Source organism: Rhododendron vialii, chromosome 2a (assembly GCF_030253575.1).
Source record: "Rhododendron vialii isolate Sample 1 chromosome 2a, ASM3025357v1".
NCBI lineage: Eukaryota > Viridiplantae > Streptophyta > Magnoliopsida > Ericales > Ericaceae > Rhododendron > Rhododendron vialii.
The window spans coordinates 35,083,029-35,104,659 of NC_080558.1; the positions used below are offsets into that span (position 1 = coordinate 35,083,029).

The 21,631-nt window shown below is 37.5% G+C and overlaps 1 protein-coding gene and 1 pseudogene across 2 annotated transcripts; both read right to left on the minus strand.

The window, feature by feature from the left end:
- LOC131316230 (ubiquitin carboxyl-terminal hydrolase 3) lies at positions 1–9,202 on the minus strand. 2 transcript variants are annotated; one of them, XM_058345534.1, is made up of 10 exons: positions 9,095–9,202; positions 7,154–7,245; positions 5,347–5,478; positions 5,177–5,215; positions 2,489–2,594; positions 2,248–2,306; positions 2,068–2,142; positions 1,111–1,159; positions 672–748; positions 1–431 (listed from the first exon to the last, which is right to left on the minus strand). In XM_058345534.1, the coding sequence occupies exons 2-10, from the start codon at positions 7,217–7,219 to the stop codon at positions 336–338; spliced, it is 699 nt and encodes a 232-aa protein (XP_058201517.1). In that variant the 5' UTR covers positions 7,220–7,245; positions 9,095–9,202; the 3' UTR covers positions 1–335. The 2 variants fall into 2 exon arrangements, with proteins under 2 accessions (XP_058201517.1, XP_058201518.1); XM_058345535.1 differs by lacking the exon at positions 5,177–5,215 and having other exon boundaries at positions 9,095–9,196.
- LOC131316129 (eukaryotic translation initiation factor 3 subunit D-like) lies at positions 5,662–7,047 on the minus strand (annotated as a pseudogene).
- Positions 9,203–21,631: the final 12,429 nt, after the last annotated feature.

A 21,631-nucleotide genomic window follows, 5' to 3' on the forward strand; every position in this document is an offset into this window, starting at 1 on the left:
TTAAGTAGAACCCTGGAATCATTATCCAATATAATCACAGCTACAAATAAGCAGCAAAGTTGGCCCAAACATTGTTCAAGGGCCGAATAGGCATATGCCGTCGGTTATCATCAGTCACCACATTCATAAAACCAAATTATTTTTCCTAACGCAACAAGTGTAATCAAAAACTTGCATACGCAAAAAAACTGCAACAAGTTTTAGTACTGAATTCTGGCAACCGTGTGTTGAAAGCACGACGAAGTGGTGAGGTACGAAACAACTAGATCCGGGTGAGTAAAGCAAAACACTCAACCTATGCATGAAACCGATCATTTGAGCTCATCGCAGCAATACTAGGGCTCCCCAGATTTCTTTGAAATAGCAATGACATTGAAGTTGACTGAGTCAGGATTGTTTCGGATCACTCCTTGTATGACTTTAGCTGCATCCTGAAATCAAACATAGTATATTACCAATAAGTCAAACTGTGTCCAAACAGTAACGGATGTGTCACCATAAACCTCTTTGAACAACCCTACAGGAATGTCAGGCACACGACGAAAACTCCCAACATTTCAAACGGCATGAAATATGAACCATACAACCACTACAACAAAGAACATCCATAGATTAAACCTTCAGGTGCAACTACAGTATTATCTGATCCAATAGCTGGCAAAATAAATTACCTGCAATAAGCTGCCATGTGAGGATGGACCATGTGAAATTGGTCCCGACTTCCGTCCATCAAGCTCATATAATTGGCCTACAAAATCATATTCGGTTGCGAACCTGTCAGGTGAAATGCACAGAATAAAACTCTATTATGTGGACTCAGCTACCAACAGCATGATCAAACGCATTTAATTCCCAACTCTTCATTTCTTCCTTGAGTGAAGTGATGAGTCAAAAATCATGGTGTTCATAATAAAACTTCAGTTCAAGTGATCATGCAATACACAACCATAAACCTTTCATCAGCATGTTATCTTGATAAACAGAAATTTTGTCTTCGGCTTGATACGCAGTAAAGTTATTCACATTCCTGTCTTCTCTGGCAGAGATATGGACTGATAAGCATTTAAAAGAGATTGTAGAAACTGGAAATATATTTCGGAAAGTAGTTACCATCCACACAGGTGTAACAGATAAAATGCGTGTCCACATTCTCTGAAACCTGAAGGAAGAAAATTGTAAGAAGTCAGAAATACAAATTGTCCCAAGTAAATGGAAGGGAGATGGAATGAGAACATTGCTACTTTCCGACAGTATCCATGAAATTTCACATAAAAGACGATTGTAATAGAGCTAAGCTTAATGAGAGGTTACGCCGTTATGGTAGCAGCAAGCATCACCAATAAAATTTGAGCACAAAAACAAAATAAAGTGGTCCAAATATCATGAATATTGCGTTTTGTCCAGGGATGCTACCCTGTTTCTTTTTAATAACGTACAGAACAGTCATTCAAGTATAAGTAGCAGCCAGTATCAGATGCGTCTATAGTAGGTATACTCACTGGCGCTCTACGCTCCGAAATGAGTGCATTTTCGCTAACTTGGTCTCTAAAATTTAAGTTTAACATCATAAAGATCTCCATATAGTTTCAGTATGTGTGCGCCCAAAAAATTACTCCACTGGTGATTGTATACTACAAGAGTTAACCTATACTCCAGCATTAGCACCACCAAGCATAGAAAAAAGCACCCAAAAGCTACATTCACCTACTGACAGCCTATAGTTCCAATAACTCCTCCTTCCAAGTACACGTTACATCAATCCACACACGGAATTTCTCATTCTGCTGAATACATCTCCTAGCGAATTTCTAATTACCCTGTATGAAAGAACATCGACCCCATCCAAAAAAGGTCAGATTAAATTAGATCATACCAGTGTCTATCCAAGCTTGAAGGATCTGTTTGGTAGTCTTAACAGTTGGAAACCAACAAAATGGGGCTCACCTCGGAACAAGCCCATTAAAGATAATGGATCATTCTAATGTTCTATTGAGGAAACTGGAAAGTGGCTGCGAGGATAAGATGATAATAACCTGCTTAAATTGCAAGTCACCAACTGAAACATACCTCAGTTTCACCACCAGTAGCAGCTAAAGAATGAGCTACTTCCATTTCCCTGTCCTTTTCAAGGAATGCTGCACGCTACAAAAGATTGCAACATTAAATACGTAAGTTACGATAAACTGCATAAATCTCTCATCAAGATTTCAAATTATTGATAAGAAAATGATCAGACAGAGATAAAACCTCCAATGGATCCATGTTTGCAGTAGATTTGAAGAATCTGTCCAAGAAAGACTCTTCAACTGAAAACAATGAAATGCCAAAAAGGTATATCACAGACTCATCAGTGATCACTTGGACAGGCAACAGCATTTGATAGAAGAAGAAAGTAAAAAAAACTGACGGAACAAAAAATTTGTTTTGGCCCAGTTATAACCCCCAATGGCCAACGACATATGAACAAAATATCTGTCAGGTAACTTACCAAGGTTTATCTCAGAGGCAACATTCCCAACAGCATGCAGAAGTCCAATTGTTCCGCAAGCATTTCCCACAGTTTGTTTCATGAAGTAAACTCCACAGGTAGGCTCCTGCAGACAGGTTGGCACAAATGGATGAAGATGATAAAGGCTAGCCAAAATAATAGACTGTTAAAAAAAGAGAGTAATGGCTTTTAAGTAAAACATTCAGGTGAATAGTATGAATGATCTCATACAAGGTGTAAAAAATAGCGTGTTGGAAGGGGGCCGATAGCGGACCCACGAATTTTGTGGTGGGTGAGGTAAAACTATTCACATTTCGGAGGGGGCAAAGTAGAGTTACTATGTTATAGAAGGACCAACATGCTAACTTCTTTCTGTATGCTAGAAATAATGCGGGACTAATGAGAATTCGCTGAACTTCATGTATATCTCTCTAGACGGCACTATCGTTTTGAATAAAAAATTTCAAGCTAGTCCCCATACGGCTAAACCATACTGATTATACAAGATTATTCAAAAAGATATCCATGAACCTTATTAGGCAAAAGAAATCATTCTAGTAAAAAGCGCATGGAAACACACCTTTCTGAATAGTTTTTCATCATATACATATACACCCTCCTTTGCATCACTAGATTCACTACAGGCCAATAATTGCCCCGCACCCCAAACGTTTTTTCCTCACTTAGATACCGAATCTAATCTTTTAATCAGATCTTTTCACAAAAAGCATACATTGACAACAATCTACTAGTATCCAAACTCCAAAAGCATTTTATCATTTCTCCTTAACAAGGTTCAAACATGGTACTCCACTGGAAAGACTTCCCTCCCGCGTAATTGCACAAGGAAAAGGAAGAATAAGAGGGAGATCTGGCACTGGTGGCAGCCAAAGGAGAGATAAACTTCCATGACAGATAGGACTAGTGCCATTACGACAATTTAAAGCAGTTGCCAGCCAATCTGACCGTCAAAGTTGTCTAAAATAGAAGGACAAGTTGAGGGAAAACACACATTCAATCATCACGCCAACAACCAAACTTGTCTTTGTTCAAGTTCTAAGACTTTAGTAGTAGTTTATAGCGTACCAGCCATTGTTCTCATAATTGCAGCAAGTTCGATGCAGTTTTCTAGTGGTAATTGTCAGAAAAAAAATGTAAGGTATAAATCTAATTACTAGTTCAAGTTATTGTCAATAGCTACAAATCACATTTCCCCTCTTCTCTTGTTAATTGTACTCGCTCAATCTAAATTTAGCCTTGCTAAAAGATTGTGATCTCGACACTAGACAAAAAGTTCATTTTGTTGAGGCATAAGAGCTTTCGAAGCACTTGACAAGCTTATTATGGCCTCTTGTTCATTCCAAAAAACTTATTCCACATTTACTCACACATCTTTTTTGTTGAGTTGCCCTTTGAATGAAAATTGAGGCCAAAGAGAGTCAAACTCGCTAATCAAGAGATAGCTACGCTAAACTCTTTTAAATATCACTAAATTATTCCGAAAGACGGGAGGTTAGAATGTGGTTTACAGCATCTAACCAACTATGAATTGCAAGGTGATGGAGGCTGTGAAAGGCTCAAGGAAAAGTAAATTCAAGGAAGCGGCAAGATACGGAAATTCGTATGATCTCAAGATGGGACCTAAAGATAGCATGAATAGTCAAACAAAGAGTCGTAGTAGAGTCTTATTTACGTTACTATTGAATATGAATGTTGCTGGGAAATTTTAAGAATAGGGGTATTTTGGTTTTCCGTACATGGGCTGTAGGGGTTGCCCGTGGGTTGTTTTATGGGTCAAGCTATTTAGTGGGTTTATTTTATTGTGAATCATTTTTAGTAACAAACAGATTTAGAAGTCAAAGTTGGTTTAGGAATTCTTCAAGTCTATAAAAGCAACGTAATGCTTCCAATTTAAGGGAGTTGCAAATTATGAGAAATTTTTGAGCTTTTGAAGCCTATTTTTGGATTGTGTGATGCAATCAAACCCTAGGTGTGATGCCTCAACACTCTAGGAGTGATTCCTAGAGCTTTCTTCTTCTTCTTCTTCTTTTCTCTTCTATTCTGTTTGTGTTTTTACTATCTGCCCTGTTACTGTTCATGGGTACTGTTCACATCCCTGTTTTGATTGTGTTTCTCCTATTTTGTTGAGCCCTAGCACTGTCTTCCATTCAACAAAAAAACCCTAAACCTCTCTTGTCCTACATCACAAGGGTACATCAAACAGTTGTAACCACGATCTGTCAATTACAATGGAGACTTCCTGAGAGGGCTACATGTTTGTCATGGCATAAAATAACGAAAAATGAGCAAACATGTTTAAAAAATGGGCCTAGTTGTCGACAAAAGTTAGAATATGAAATTAATCGATCTGGAGAAAGTTAGAATGAAACTGAAAGAAGAATAAATTTGGGAAAGCTATTCGATTTATTAAGCCAAGAAACATCAATGTTGAGCTTTTTCTCTAAACTCAAAATTTCATTATCAATGTCTATCACAGCAACAAGAGCCTGAGTACCTAACGGAGGTATGCAGTGTTCAATTTGAGAGCTAAAACTCCAATTTCCAATCATTTACCATACCAATTGCTTGCAAACAAGTGAGAAGAGACGATCAACAAAAAGGCAGCACCTTGGACAAAACAAAAGTTTCACCCTTCTAGTAGAACACATTATGTCACCAAATCTTTACCTTCATCTCACTATCTTGAAGTATTCTCTCTTCTTCAGTCTGAAAGCCAAAAACCACTTCTTTCAGGTCAACCCATGCAATCATGTCAATAACACATCACTCAAAGGGCTAAAGTCCACAAAATCTCAAAAGCATAAGTAGCGCAAATATGGATTTCAAAAACAACACACCTTGGCCGTCAACGGATAAAGAAACACAACAGCAAGAACAGGTTTTGGGACCATTTCCAAGAGATCCTCGTCCAATCCATATACATCGTAGCACTCTGCCTCATCCTCACGAAGCCCGAGGCCCCAAAGGAACTGCTCCATGACAAAATCAAATAAATCATGCCGGACATAAACCTAGCATATTTCTTGCCATCAACTCGAAGTTTTATTTTGTTTCGTAATTTCTGTAAAAGTAAAAACCAATTTGAACATATATACGACTTCTCATCCACCAAACAAAAATATCATGTTCTATTTCCAAAGGAATTTAATAAAATCTCTTACATTCTATACTCAAACATTTACCTACCATTGGCAACATTCACAGCTGAACTGAATCAAGAACTTCTGCATAGTTTATGCAAATCCATATAGTCAACAAAGTGAATTTCTACATTAATTGTTCAAGAAAACCCCAACCCTATGTTCAACCGCTGATCAAACTGCATAACCGACTATGGAACAACCTCCATCAATTAAATCCGATTGGTTTGGCGAAACTTGGTTGAGTTAGGGATTAAAAACCTTAAACACTCTTTGTTTTTAGTTTTGTTTAGAGTTTAGACACAATACAATGTCTCACTCTCATAGGTGCCCCCTGAGTTCATTTGCTTTTGATTCAATAGCAAGAACTGGTTTTCGCAATTCTATCTCTCACACTCTTTGTTATTCACCTCCACCACACTCTGCACCTCACACCTCGCCACCAAATACATATCATTATCCAGCTTCCACCTCCTGTACCTATACGCCACTGACGCCAACTACTCCCCCTCGTTTGCAAACGGGTTTCCTTCTTCAAACTCCACCTTATTCTCATCCCTAATAAGAACCTGCTGGGAGAAATTCTGGTTTATATAAGCCGCCTCGACAGATAACGAGTGCGCCGAGTTAATATCCTCCTTTTGACTCAGGCAAGGGCTCCTAGGAGGTCTCGTGAATGGAAAGCAAGTCCAGCTGGGACCCATCGTGTTTATTGAAGAATAACTTATTACCAACACGCTGAATAACAATATCCCATGAGTAAACAGACCTGGGAGCGCACATGAGGGTTGATAAAATCGAGTCGGTGGCGAATACGGTGGCTTTATCCTCATTGACGAGGCGACGGATGACCGGATGGTCGGTGGTGGTGACCTTGAAGAAGTTGCAGTTTTTTAAGCGCTCTAGGGGCAGGAGTTCTTCGATAAACTCATAGGAGCGGTCGTAGAACTCGAGGGTGCCGCAGAGGAGTAGGACCTTAGGGTCTGGGACAGAGAAGGAGAGCCTGGAGAAGGTGGAGAAGGGGATCTGGTCGAGCATGTTCCACTCGGGCTGAATGTCGACGGAGGATTTCAGCGAGGCGGCCTCGCGGCACTGGTGGTCGTGGTCGCTGCTGGAGCGGTAGTTCTGGTGGTAGTGGCGGGTGCGTTCTTTTTCGGCCTTGCGCTTTTTAGCCTTGACTTCCTCATCGCGGTGCTGGGGGAGCTGGTTTTGGTTGCGGTGGTGGTGATGGTGGTTGAAGCGCCATTTGGGGCCGAAGCGGGGGCAGGGAGGGGGCTTGCCGTCGATGAGGCGGAAGGAGGAGGAGTCGTCGGGGTTGTTGGAGTCGTCGTCAGTGAAGTCGAAGGCGGAATCGGAGGGGTTGTTGTTGCGGTGGTTGTTAGGCGTGTTAGGTTCCCTTCATTTCGTATCGTAAGAAAGCAAACGGAGTTCAAATCCAAACCAAATACGAAATAAGTACAAAACTACGGATGAGAGAGAGAGAGAGAGAGAGAGAGAGAGGTACCTGGTTCATGACATCAGGGTTAGCTTCAAGAGGAAGCCATCTCTTAGCAGAAGGCCTTTCGTCCATTGCTCTCTGATATTCTCTGTCACGCCCTGATTTCGCACGACCCGAGCACGTGAGTAAAAGTTACAAGTCTTTAATTAAATAAAGAAACGAATATCCATACCGCAAGGTCAGGTTCTGAATAGTACAAAACCAATTCAAATTGTGCCAATAAGTGAAGTGATTATATAAATTTTTTGAAAGGAGCCGTTGATTTCTAAAAGGTCAAAGTCAATGCCAAAACCTGGACGTTTTACAATTATAAGAGAGGAGATTTTAGCTAAATCAAATGAATGATGGTAAACAAATCAAAAAACCGTGACGGAGTTGACTCCATCTACACTGGACATGTGGGTCCCAACACACTCGATCAGAGGCCTATGATTCCGTACACAAAAGTTGCTATTACTCGATTACATCAAGATGTTTGGATGAGCTTAATGGGGTCTAGTTTCATGAGGTGGTTCAAATGGTTAACTAATTGGGAGGTGGATCATTGACTTTTCACTTGATGCTCTGATATTGGCTTGGTTATGCTCATTTGATGGCAGAATTTCCAAGTCTTTTTTCAAGTCTTCATTTTTTATAGAAAATTCATTCACAGTAACAACTGCACTGTTATACACTGTTGTCTGAGTTCCTAACACTTCCTAGTTGCGTTTAGTGTAGGTTGGTAAACCATGCAAATATTTAGATGGTGTGCATACGTTATTCAGCAGTTGTAGTCCCAAGTTTGGAGTTTGATTTTTTCATGCAGCAATATGTTTATTTGTTTTGCTTTATGTTGACTGCCATCTCCGCTATGGATTATCATTTGCCTAGATGTTCGCCGACACAAAGTCCAATGGTCAAGAACTTATATTGTCTTGAAAAAAAATTACGATACAGTATATAGTAAGTACGTGCATATTTATGGCACTCTCCTTTTTGAAAAAAAAGAAGTCAGAAAATGGAACAAGACTCGAAGACCACTAGAAGAAGAGAGTGTAACATATCATGATATTTGTATGCTAGCTTGTAATCATTCCTCCGTTAGCCAAAAGATATACTTACAACTCACACAAACGAAATATCACATGGAAAAGAACATAATAGTATAGCAAACCAACTACCTTACATATATCTTAACATAGATCAAATAGTCATAAACAGCAAAAAATTCTACTACTCTGGTTGTTTTGTAAAACATGAGAAAGCAAGTACTCTACACGGTTCACAACCTTCAGTGTTGTGCTCATGAAAACGTAAATGCTCGACCTATAACAAGTATACAAGTATTGAACAGGATGTTCAAACTTTTGGATGGCCAGATAGTAGAAAACGTAGCAGGTAACGAATCCTGTTTTTCTCTTCTCCAACAACTAGTCAGAGCAAGGAACACGAAGAATTAAGTGGAATTCGGAATTCTTCCCCTCTAACCAGCACAATCAGAGCCAATAAAAAAAAACCCCAGCACAATCAGATATTTTAAATACTATATCATGACCTCCTTTCGATTTTGATTTCATCGCTGCAATTTTTCATAACAATCCTACCATCGCCAATGACCTACCAAGGTAGAACTACCATAATACTCTAAGGTAGTTCAGAACCATATTTCCAAACAAGAAAAGAAAATATCACAGCAACGTATTATACCCAAATTGAAATCCTCGAAATCCTTTTGCTGGGTTTCACAAATTGAAATCGAACCACAGAGAGGGAGAGAGACCTAATGTCACTAACCCAAAACCCTAATTTCTGAATCGAACCAGAGATGACAAAAATACAGATTCGAGAGAGAGAGAGAGAACGAACAGGGCTTTTTAGTTCGAACCAAACAAAGCCCTAAATCTGGTTCGAAGCCCTAAATCGCAGAAAATCCAGAGATGATCGAGAGAGAGAGAGAGAGAGAGAAACCTTGGTGGTGTGGTTCGTTCTCCTTCCTTCGTCTGCTGCTTCTTCTTCTTCTTCGTTCGTCCTCTCTCTCTCTCGTCTCTCTCTCTAACGCGTAGAATGGAAGCCGAACGGGGGAGTTCAGGGTTTTGTTACGGGAATATTTAAATATCCATCCTCTTTATACATGCCATGTAAGAAATCATCCTGTCCTTTTTTCATGCTTATATTTTCATCCTTTTAGTGTGTGAATTACCTATCTTACCCTTTTCACTATGATATACATATATTATGTTATATTGCTTCCCTAATTTAGTGGGATTGGATTGGATTATTTTTCCAATTTAGTGGGACTGGATTGGATTGTTTTCCTAATTCAGTGGGATTTTGTAAATTTAAATATGATTGATTACTTTTAATTTTTTTTATCCTATTACTTTTATACTTCAAATTAAATCGCATCAAAACAATCACAGTACATATTTTTTGGAAATTTTAATATGATTGATTATTTTTATATTTCAATGATAATATTTTGGGAGTATGTCATGTTCATTAAATCGGTTTCTAGCTAGATTACGAATGATTATGAAACATTGAAATCGACATGGTAATTTAACCATGAAACACTAATCACGATAACACATGTTTTGATGGTAATTTAACCATATTTCATGGAATAAGATGAATTAAAAAAATAACCTTTTTGGTTAATACATGGGCATTTTAACATAATCAATACATGCAAAAATATAGTCAACTTATTATGTTAATTTCATAAAATATGGTCAGTTTATCATATCTGGTTGGCCAATACCTATTTCATGGTAACTACTACAACTAATCTACCATGAATTCAAAAACCACTATAATAACTCATCTGCTTGTACGTAATACACCGTGATGCGAACATGATTTCGATGAACAATTATACATGCAATATTGATCATCTTCTGCAAATGATTTGCCATGAAAAACAGACATATTTCAAAGATTCGATTCATGGTAAACGGTCCAAATAATTAACCATGAAATAGTTTCATGATAAACGATCCAAATAATTAACCACGAAATGGTAAGAATATAGACAAACATATTTCATGGTAAATGAAGTAAATAATTTACCATGAAATAGAATAAAACTAAACAAAATCCAATCGCCGACGTAGCCGAGTCAAGTTCGTCCCCCTTTTCTCACCCAGTTGCTTCAGCTGCGAAGGATGGTTGATTGTCATCAACCATATGAAGACACCAAAAGAGGTAGCAGAAGGCAGCAACAATAGAAATCCCAAGTAGCAACAAGAGTTACCAGGTTAGTAGCAACTAGCAACATTTGTAGTACCACAAGAACGAATATATCGACGAGTACGATCGATTTTCGTCGTGTACGTACAAGGAAATGAAGATCACAGCCGTGTTGTTTCCAATTAGATCTCTGAAATTGATATGTTGCCGCCGTACTTGGTGTAGGAGTCGTTCGGTGTTGCCATACTCGGTGGCCGGAGTCCGCTCGGAAAGAATCGGGGAATGCATTCGCCATTCTTCTCCACCGGGATTCGCAACAATGGATGACGAACTCGATTGGGGTTCTACAGTTTAGGGTTTTACGAAAATATGGAGCCCAAAAGTTGATTGGGGTTTCTGTTACAGATGGATATGGATGATTACTATCTATGTCGAAATTGTAGGGATAGGAGTGCGAAATTTTTGGGGGACTGGAAGCCGGAGATTGATGAGATTCGTGCGAGGACGGGGAGATTTATGTTATCGTCCCCTTTTTCAACTTTATATATATATATATATATATATATATATACATAGAAACATAGAGTAAAGGCATTAAAGATATTAAAAAAGGGGAAAGGATGAAAACATAAGTCATTTAAAAGGGCAGGATGAAAACATAAGTCTCTAAGGCTTCAAGGATGGATTTTTAAGTCTCCCTTTGTTATAACCTGGACCCATCCATGAAACCCGACCTATCTCCCCCATTTTACCCGCCAAGTTCTTTTTAAAATTCCAGTCGTTGGATGAGATCCAACGGCGTACAGCAGCAGCCCGCATTTTTTGGTTTATTGGGATCCCTCACTTGATCCTAATCCGTTCGGCTAAATAAGCCACTTTGGCTTATTTTTTGTCCTTATTCAAATTTCGTATTTGTTAGTTTATCGTCAATTTTTTAGGAATTATTACATCATCATGACGAGAGTAATCTAAAAAGTAAAAAATTTTGATCGAAATTCAATTTTTTTTGAATAAAGACAAAAATAAGCCAATTTGCCATTTTTTTCGTCTTTATTCAAAAAAAAATTGGATTTCAATCAAAAAATTTTACTTTTTAGATTCCTCTCGTCATGATGATGTAATAATCCACAAAAAATTGACGATAAACTAACAAATATGAAAAAAAATTGAATAAGGACAAAAAATAAACCAAAATGGCTTATTTAGCCGAACGGAAAACGTACTTATTTTTTAAGAAAGCAATTTCAAGCTCAAAAATTATATGTTTATGTAAATAATTTTTTTATCAATATAAATCTTGTTTGATATATCTCATTGAGATATTTTATATGGTGCAAAAAAAAATTAAAAAATTATTTTCCATTTACATTATTTTTGAGTTTAAAAATGTGAAATAAGTACTCCCTCCGTCCCTTATTTAGAGTTCAGTATTCCATTTTGGGCTGTCCCTTAATAAGTGTCCATTTTGTAAAGTTAGTGGATAAAAGTTGGTGTATTGTCTATTTTGTCCCTAAAAGTAGATTTCATTTTGAAAAGTTAGTGAGTAAAAGTGTAATGATGATAAGTAAGTAGAGAAAGTAGAAGAAAAAATTGATGTGAAATGTATAATGATGATATCTTTTTAATAAATTGGAGTTACGAAGCAGGACACTTAAAAAGGGACGGAATGAGTACTTATTTTTTAAGAAAATGTTGTGGAATGGGGCCTTATGTATATACAGTCCTGTTCTGGTCAGGACTCCCGGACCAAACCTCCCATCCGCACCCAACTTATAAGCCATTGGATTTAATCCAACGGCTGGGAAATAAAATCTAGCCCAAAGCCTCCCACGCACTAATGTTCCCCTTCTCAGTTCCCTTTTTGTCCTTCAAATGCGTAGAGAGAGAGAGGGGCGAACCAACAGAGCCCGACGAACGACGAACCAGAGCTCTGCCCGACGCACAACGACGAACACTCCGAGGTATCTCTCTCACTCTCTATCTCTCGCTCTTTCTCTGTTGAATCTCGAATCTTAGATTATCTCCACAGATTAGGGCTTCATTTTTAAAGGATGAAGAGATATATACAATGGCCGGTTAATGTAATACTGATCAAGAAAATTAACATAACTCTTCCAACCATTAGCTTTTTGGTAGGTTCAGACTATAAAATCTTGGAAGGTACAGAAGGTTTTATTTTGTTGAGATGTACAGGTGTGGTGAAATTGTTCAAAGAGGACTTCTTGGTGAATACCATTGCTCACTTATCCACACAGAGACACACTTTAAATGCCTATTACTCTTACATTAGTTGCACTGGGACATGCATGGATCAACTAATTGAATCCCACTAATTAAGAATAGGGAAATGATTAACAATTTGGGCAATCACGGATAACACACTATCATGGATGTGGTTTCTTATACCCTAATCGAGCAAAAGGAAAAAAAAACCCCTAATTTCGAGTTTCTGAAAAAACAGCCCTAATCGACATGGGGAGAGAGAGAACGAGCTAGAGAGAGAGAGAGAATGCCTTAATACCCCATCTGGTTTGAACCATTATGCCCAAATTTCTGGTACGAAACAGATTGAGAGAGAAAGATACCAGTCGTTCGTTGTTCTCTTCAGTCCAGTTCTTCTTCTTCGATCTTCTCTTCAATCTTCTTCTTCTTTTTCATGTTTCTGCTTTTACAACAAGAAAGAAATAGGGTCACGGGTTTCGTCGAGATTCGAGATTCAACAGAGAAAGAGCGAGAGATAGAGAGTGAGAGAGATACCTCAGAGTGTTCGTCGTCGTCGTCGTGCGTCGGGCGGAGCTCTGGCTCGCTTCCTCTCTCTCTCTACACGTTTGAAGTAAAAAAAGGGAAATGAGAAGGGGAACAATAGCGCGTGGGAGGCTTTGGGCTGGATTTTATTCCAAGCCATTGGATTAAATCCAACGGCTTATAAGTTGAGTGCAGATGGGAGGTTTGGTCCGGGAGTCCTGACCAGAACAGGACTGTATGTATATATATGTTTTTATCATTTTATACGTATATGAACATATTTATGCACATACTACAAATTGTATTAGCAGTTTTAGACCTGTATGAGAGCATAAATATACTAGTGCATGCCCATGCCTAAAAGCATGGCTCGAACATATGTGTTCATCAAATCGCTTTGATCCAACTTGCTTGAATCCAAAACTTTTCAAGTAAGATTTATTTTCATATAGTCTTTCAATTTCTAGAAAGTGAGTTTCTATGTAAGATAATAATGTTCATGATAATATATATATAAAAAATTATCAACTATTTTTCCCTGTGAAGAAATAAAAGATCAAAAAAGAAAAGATTATTTAGCAGGATTAAAAGAAAATCACGTGAACGGGAGTTTGCGGAAAAAATGGGGCGTCTACATTAGAGCACAATCAAAGTCATTCTGCAATAAAGAATTTGTTATGCACCAACTCCATCAAACTTCACGACTGTTGAGGCTAATTACCTTGGTTACACGAAGGCAACCCAACCGAAAAAGAGGGGTTCAACTTATAACAGTCACAGAGTTAGGAAAACAAATAAAAAAAGACTAACTGATATAAAATTAATGTAATAACAAAAGAACAGAACATAAAATAAGGACAATAATAACACAACAAATGTCAAATATAATTATTTTGGAACTTATCAGAAATACAATTGATCTACAGGATCAATCAGATACTTCTGTTTTTTCCCATTCATTGCAATTTCCATTCTGTCTTTATAAGAACCAAAGATTACAAGTTACAAACGTATATTTAATACGCCTGTTACAACTGCGTTTTTTGTAAACTTAATTCGCTGAAACTTATGGCTTTCATCATTACTTACATTTTGTTAACTATTAATTTCACAACACTCCTCCTTGGATGACAAAATATTAAACATATGCCTCGTTCAAACCTTGCCAAGAAAAACCCAATGGGAAAAAATCTTTGGCGAAGGAAAAAGAGTACACGCGGTAAATAATCTTCAAGTGTTTGACTCCTCCTCAATAGTGCATGATAAATTTTTGAGTTGACGCATTCTGATATTGGCTACCAGCTTCTTGAACATTGTAGCTGGTAATGCCTTAGTGAATAAGTCTGTTAGATTGTCGCTAGAGCGTATTTGTTGAACATCAATGTCATCGCTTTTTTGGAGGTCATGGGTATAAAAGAATTTTGGCGATATGTGTTTAGTTATGTCTCCTTTGATATAACCACTTTTGATCTGCTTGATACATGCGGCATTATCTTCATACAAAATTGTTCGACAATCTGCATTTCTCCCGAATGTGTTGAAATATTGATCTCAGCCAAACACATTCATGACTTGTTTCATGAATTGCGATGATTTCAGAGTGATTAGAAGAAGTAGCAGTCACGTTTGCTTCACAGAACGCCACGAAATGGCAGCATCACTGCATGTGAAAATGTATCCAGTTTGTGATCGAGCTTTATTTGGATCCAATAAATAACCAGCATCTGCATATCCGATTAATTGAGATGTCGATCCTTTTGAATAAAACAAGCCCAAATCAACCGTTCCCCGAAGGTAACGGAATATGTGTTTAATTCCTTTTCAATGCCGCCTGAGTTGGAGCAAAATTGTATCGAGCCAATAAATTGACCGAGAATGCTATATCTGGTCATGTACAATTTGCCAAATACATAAGTGGACCAATTGCACTCATATATGGTCCTTCAGGACCAAGAATGTCTTCTCCCTCTTTAAAATGACGAAAGAGATCCTTGTTAACATTAAGTGATCGAACACCATGGGAGTACTCAACGGATTATCCATGTTGTGGGCTACCAGAGCTTGAGAGACCCCTTTTTTCGAGGGCTCCCCGCGCGTTGCCCGTTCTTAGATTTATTGAAAATTTGCAAGAGTCGCCACCTGGATTTTTTGTAAAAATTGTTTGCCATCTAAGAAACCTGGAACTTGAAAATGATATTTGATTTCAACTTGTGGTTGAATAATATTGCATGCATTTTACCATATTTTTATAACCCCGGGTGAGTTGAGAAAGCAAATGACACTCTTAAAAGCCTGAAAAGACTGCAAAAGGTGAAATGGAAAATAAAAAATCAAGGCCAACACAGTAGACAAATCTATTATCCAATTGCCTTGTTCCTCCTTTTACATTATGGTCCTGGAGTAATATTGGGGACAGGGTTCACTGTTTGGCATGTGAACTTTGATCCTTCAATACCATTATTGGTAAAAAATATGTAAGGCATGGCAGACTTCACTATTTGGCATGTGATCTCTGGTCCTTCAAAATCATTTATTGGTCAAAAACATGTAAGGCATGGGAGACTTCACTGTTGCCATGTGAAGACTGGGCAAAAGTAGCATACAATCAATGGTTTACAGCAAGGCAAAACAGAAAAAGGGACCCCATTACTTTAATCAGCAAAAGTAGAAGAGAATTGGAGAAACCAGAAAGAGAAAAATATAAAACTTCTTTTATAACATAGAGACTAAAGAAACTATACTCATTTTAGATACACTAGACCGTGGAAGAGATGAGCTAAACTTGCAAAATGAATATTTTATCATTGAGAGATTTGTCTTTCCTTATATTGCTTCACCTTAATTGTTATTTAACCTGGTAAAAGTTTTAATCTGTTGTTATGCACATATGTTATGCAAGAAAAACATATGAATAAAAGTTTCTGGATTGGAGAAAGTGTTTAACCAAGTAAAAGTTTTAATTTGTTGTCATGCAAGAAAAACTTATGAACAAAAGCTTCTGGATTGGAGAAAGTGTTTAACCAAGTAAAAGTTCTAATCTGTTGTCATGCACATATGTTATGCAAGAAAAACTTATGAACAAAAGCTTCTGGATTGGAGAAAGTGTTTAACCAAGTAAAAATTCTAATCTGTTGTCATGCACATATGTTATGCAAGAAAAATATATGAATAAAAGCTTCTGGATTGGAGAAAGTGTTTACCGCAATTAGGTTAGCCCAAAAATGGTCGAGTGCTGTGAAAGTACTCGTGACTGGATTCATACCCAGGCCCGTTGCACCTCTTCTCGAATTAGCTAGTAACATCCATGCTTGTCAATCTCGTTTTAAGACGCCATACCGATTCTTACATTGCTTGAGATTGATCACTTCTCTAGTCATAGCGCTGATCTCTGCAGCAATGTTGCGCAGCGAATTGTTGGAAACTTGTGTCGTTCTCCTACCCTCAGCTTCAATCTCCTTTATGGCTAGCTGTAAGAACAACCTTGTCTTATGTGAATGTAACGACCTGGATTTTTGACCCAATTTTTTTTATACAAATTTATATTGTTAAATTTCTAATTCAATAATTTGTTAGATTGAATAATTAAAATATGTTATTATATGTACAATTGATATTATTTGCACTATTGTATAAGATATATATTTAAACTTTAGATATACAGGGAATTAGGGATTCATATTCATATCTTATCTTAATCCTAACTAGAACTCTATTCAAACTAACTCTCCACTTCTCTCTCTCATCCTATACATACACGCGTCCCGATACATTCTCACCATGTACATACATGCGTGCACATACATTAGAATTGAAACCTCCCCCCAAATGTGGCACTTGTCCCCTATCTTTTTATCATTATCAGTATCTCTTTCATTCAATCTGCTTCCCCATTCTACCACTTCAATACTTATCCTCTCACATTCTCATTACCTTATTCTCTCTCATTATACATACCCACATAAATTCGAAAATTGAACACCAGTATATTATTTCACTCCCAATTCTATTATTGAGTCTAAAATAGAGAGAGAGAGAGAGAGAGAGAGAGAGAGAGAGAGAGAGAGACGGATTTCTACATAAAATTCCTCCGTACATCATATTCAGGTTCCCAATCAATCACTACATCACCAAGCATCCACAAACCACCTTCCAATTAGCCCCGAGTCCCCCGCTACCGCCACAATCTTTTTCATTTTACCGAAATCGTCCGCAAACTAGTATCCGCTTTTTCGGCTAGATTTAAGGTAGAATAATCGCTCCCCTACTTTCTCCTAAGTATATTCGTATGTAGTTGTTCATTGCGAAATTCGATTGTTGCGTATCACTTTTCTTTTCCATCGGAATATATAGCGTGGAGCAAAGCATGTTGCGATCGAGTATATTATGAACTAATTTGTGAAGTATAATTGCTAACTGGAGATTTGTTTAATGGGAACTCTACTGTACGTGATAGTGAACTAATTATGAACTCTACTATATAATTAGTGAAGTATATTTTGCATTATAAACTTTGATAATATATTGGCACATAAATGGTGTCACCCCGTCCACTAACTAATAATAAGGTAATTTGGTAATTATTAATAGTGGTTCTAGTTTTCCTAAAGTAAAAAGGTTACCTAAGAAGCTTGTAGTTAATAATAAGAATTTAACAAATGCTAGTCTATAATGATGAAATCTCTGAACAGTTGGTTCAGGTTAAAACTTTCTTTGTATTAATACAATTTACTCATGGAAGTAGGTAATGTGCATCGAGACCACGCAGAAGCCTAATTAAGGTATAAAACAAAATGTACAGTGATCATTATATATTTTATTGTAATATTATAAATAAACCTAAAGTCTATTTTCTCACACATAAAATCTTTAGATATAGTTTGAATCATAAAGTTATCAAATTATCTTGAAGTGTACAAAATTTCTACTGAACAACCTAAATTAATAAAATTTCAAATGAACTGAATTGTTGGATGGAAATTATAAGTAACCCCAAAAGGCATTGGCCCAATCCAAATCTCTTATGAGTTTAATTATTTACACATATCAATTGTTATATTGTTGTCTCACTGAAATGTATCATGTTTGAGCTGTTGATTGATTGTATCATGTTGAACGTGCTGGAATGGACTTGGGTTCATGGGTGGTTTCGAGTAGTGAACACGTAGACGTGGTTAAGTAAAGGATAAAATGGTAAAGTTGATTGAGGATGTTAGGTGCCGGTAAAGGACTTGGTGCGGTAAAGTACCTTTAGTTGAGTTGGGGAACGGTAAAGGACCCTGAGTACGGTAAAGTACTCAGAGTGTGTGGAGGACGGTAAAGGACTCCGGGTACAATATTTGGGATACGGTAAAAGATCCTAAATATGGTACAGTACCCAGTGTGTGTGTGGAGGACGGTAAAGGACTCCGGAGTACAGTATTTGGGACACGGTAAAGGATCCTAAATATGGTACAGTACCCAGTGTGTGTGTGGAGGATGGTAAAGGACTCCGGGGTACAGTATTTGGGATACGGTAAAGGATCCTAAATACGGTACAGTACCCAGTGTGTGCGTGGAGGACGGTAAAGGACTCCGGGTACAGTATTTTGGGAAACGGTAAAGGATCCTTGAATACGGTATAGTACCCAGTATGTAGATTAGGGGTATGGTAAAGTACCCAGTGTGTAGAGTTGGGAGACGGTAAATGATCCTGACAATGAGATAGTGCGACCTCTAATGCTGAGTTGTCATGGTGAGCTGTTCCTTTATTATGGTTGTAAGCGAATCTAGACTTGATACATAATTTAGTAGTATTCGCTTAGAACCCTGGTGCAGGACAAATAAAGGGAGAGTTATTCCATGGGACGGTCAAAGTTGGTGGATATGGGAGGAAAGGACCTTGTGGAGAGGATCCTTAGATTTCATGTAAGATAATGGATAGTAAAGGAAAGGGCGATGTGTTATTATGCTATACCTCTTGTGAATTGATATATTGTTGATCTGCTAAATGTAAAGTAAGAGGTTGGTAGGATTTGGATTATTCTACTGGGTGAATCATCACTCACGGATACGTTTGTATCCTAGTAAATCGTTTGCTTCGGCGATCAATTTGCCAGAGAGTGCAGGGTTCAATGCTGGAGCTGTTTGACGCAAGAGGAATACCAAAAGCAGAGACTGAGTATGTTTGAGATCTGAATCAAGACTAGAGTTGCTCTGAAGATATTTAAATAAAATGTTAGATTTTTTTTTTTGTATTTTTTTTATGTACATTTTGTATAACGACAAATAGGGGCCTAGTAATTTACAAAATTCAGTGTATTTTAGCGTTAATGCTTCCGAAATTCCTTGGAAAATCGGGGCGTTACAGTGAATCCCAATTAGCTCTTCCGGGTTTGTATGGTCCGGAAGGCACAACCCCAAGACGATGAGGGCCAGTTGGTGCTACCTTCTTGCCAAGGTTCAACATCTTACGAGGGGACACCATGTCTTCACTTATATTAAACGAAACAAAAAATATAACAATCTTAGAGTTTACCATGTGGTATAAATCCAATGTGGCCATAAAATTAAAAGTTACGGAAGATAAAAGAGACATAAAACATCAAACAAGTATTAATATTTTCATACTATGCACCTTAAGTCACAAGTCAATTACATAAATTTACACAAGGCATATTTACATAAGGCACATTACAAGTCAAAAGTCGATTACAAATATTAAAACAAAAGGATTACGAGTCCAACTATGGAACTACGTCAACAAGTCAGGTTCATCTAGGTGAACTTAAGACAGAGCAACAGCACTTGTATGACATTTATGGCAATCATGACTGTCTGAGTGTTCTCCCTGAGTTGAGAATCTCCCAATTTTCAACCATGAGGTTTGCAATGTCAGCAGTCAATGTAGGGATGACAATTGAAAGTTCAAAAGGAACACCATGTATCTTGTTTGGACGTGGGACAGAAGCGTTGCTTGGAAGAGACTCATCACACCAGCCATTCCATTTGTCGCAAGGTTGGTTGTTGTAGTAGAATGTTAAGTTTAGTAAAAAATATTCGTAGTAACTGCATTTGTGCTGAATTTGACAAGTTAAGGATTGAATATATTATATGTACACTTACTGGGTTATTTGGCCACTTAAAGTAACGACATCCAGGATTCGTAGATGATCGTGAGGTTCTGACAACGCAAGGTCCGGATCCACACTAACCACACACTCGCTGCAACGAACCAAAATTGGAGGAGGATATGTTTGAAGCCATTGATTCTGATTTCTGTTGGCTCTAACACTTATATAGAAACAAATTTATATAATTTTTGGATACTTCATTTTTTTCTCTCCACACCACTTTCGCGTTTGATGAAACTACATACACATCAAATGCTATAAGTGTCATTTAGCATCGCTCTCACAAGAAGAAAAAATTGGGCAACTGTCAAGTTTATTTTCTTTGAGTGCTTTATTGGAGTGAGACCATCATTCTTTGCCAAAACTTGCTAAATTACAAAATAATTAAAAAAATACCTAAGTTTGACATAATTGTTGCAGCCTACATCTGAAAATGTCAAATTTTCGTATGCCAAATTATCACATAAGTCTTTAGACAAAATTTGACATTCCCATTTCTTAAGCCAAGATTAGAGATGCTCCCTCAAACAAAGCTTAAGGTTCTGTTTGCATCATTACTTTTCAAATCGATTTATACCCCAAAGCAGAAAAGGAAAGGAAAAGATAAAACTGTAATAAAAGTGCTGATTTCTCTACCATTTCTTTTCACATGGTGAAATTCCTCTCATATATAGAAAACCCTTTGTTGCCATTGACAAGCATCTATTAAAAAAAATGCCACCAAGAAGCTTATCCAAAAAAAAGGGGGAAAAACTATGCAGCTCAGAAACAAACATATTTACAGAAATTATGCGTAACAAACGAAGGTTTCACATAACTTCATTCTCACGGAAATACAAACAAACACAAACATTACATACATCAAATCAGACGAGGGTTTGAAAACTCACTGTCGTTTGGCTTTTTTAGCCGAATTTGGCGGGAAAGCCTTGCTTAATTTTTTAGTCGAACAACCCCTAAGTTCCATGGAACCCACAGTACTCACAAGGCGTTCGTTCGCGAAGAGTATCTTAGTATGAGGTGTTGCTCATTCAAAAGGGAAAGATTTAGGAATCCATTATAATCGCATGTCCCAAAGATTTTATCCTTTAAAAGGAATGGATAATGTCAATTTGAAGTAAGCCTTTCTCAACTCTCTTCCCAAATCATTAAGAAATGAAACATTGCGATTACTTCAAACAAAAGGAATGATACTGAATACAACTTTCATTGGCAATATCGATCAACATGTTTTGACTGCCTTGGAAAAATTATTTAATCATCAGAAATTCCTTCAAGTTCTCGGAGAACAAGGAAAACTTCTTGATAAAGCATATCATAGACCAGATTTGTCTATCAAGTGCAAGGATAAAAAATGCACTAGTAAACCATCCTCTCAGAAAACCAAACACTACTAAATGGAAATTTCCCTCTTCAAAATTTCACAAGTTTTCCAAACACAAGTTTTCTCGCCAAAAGAAAT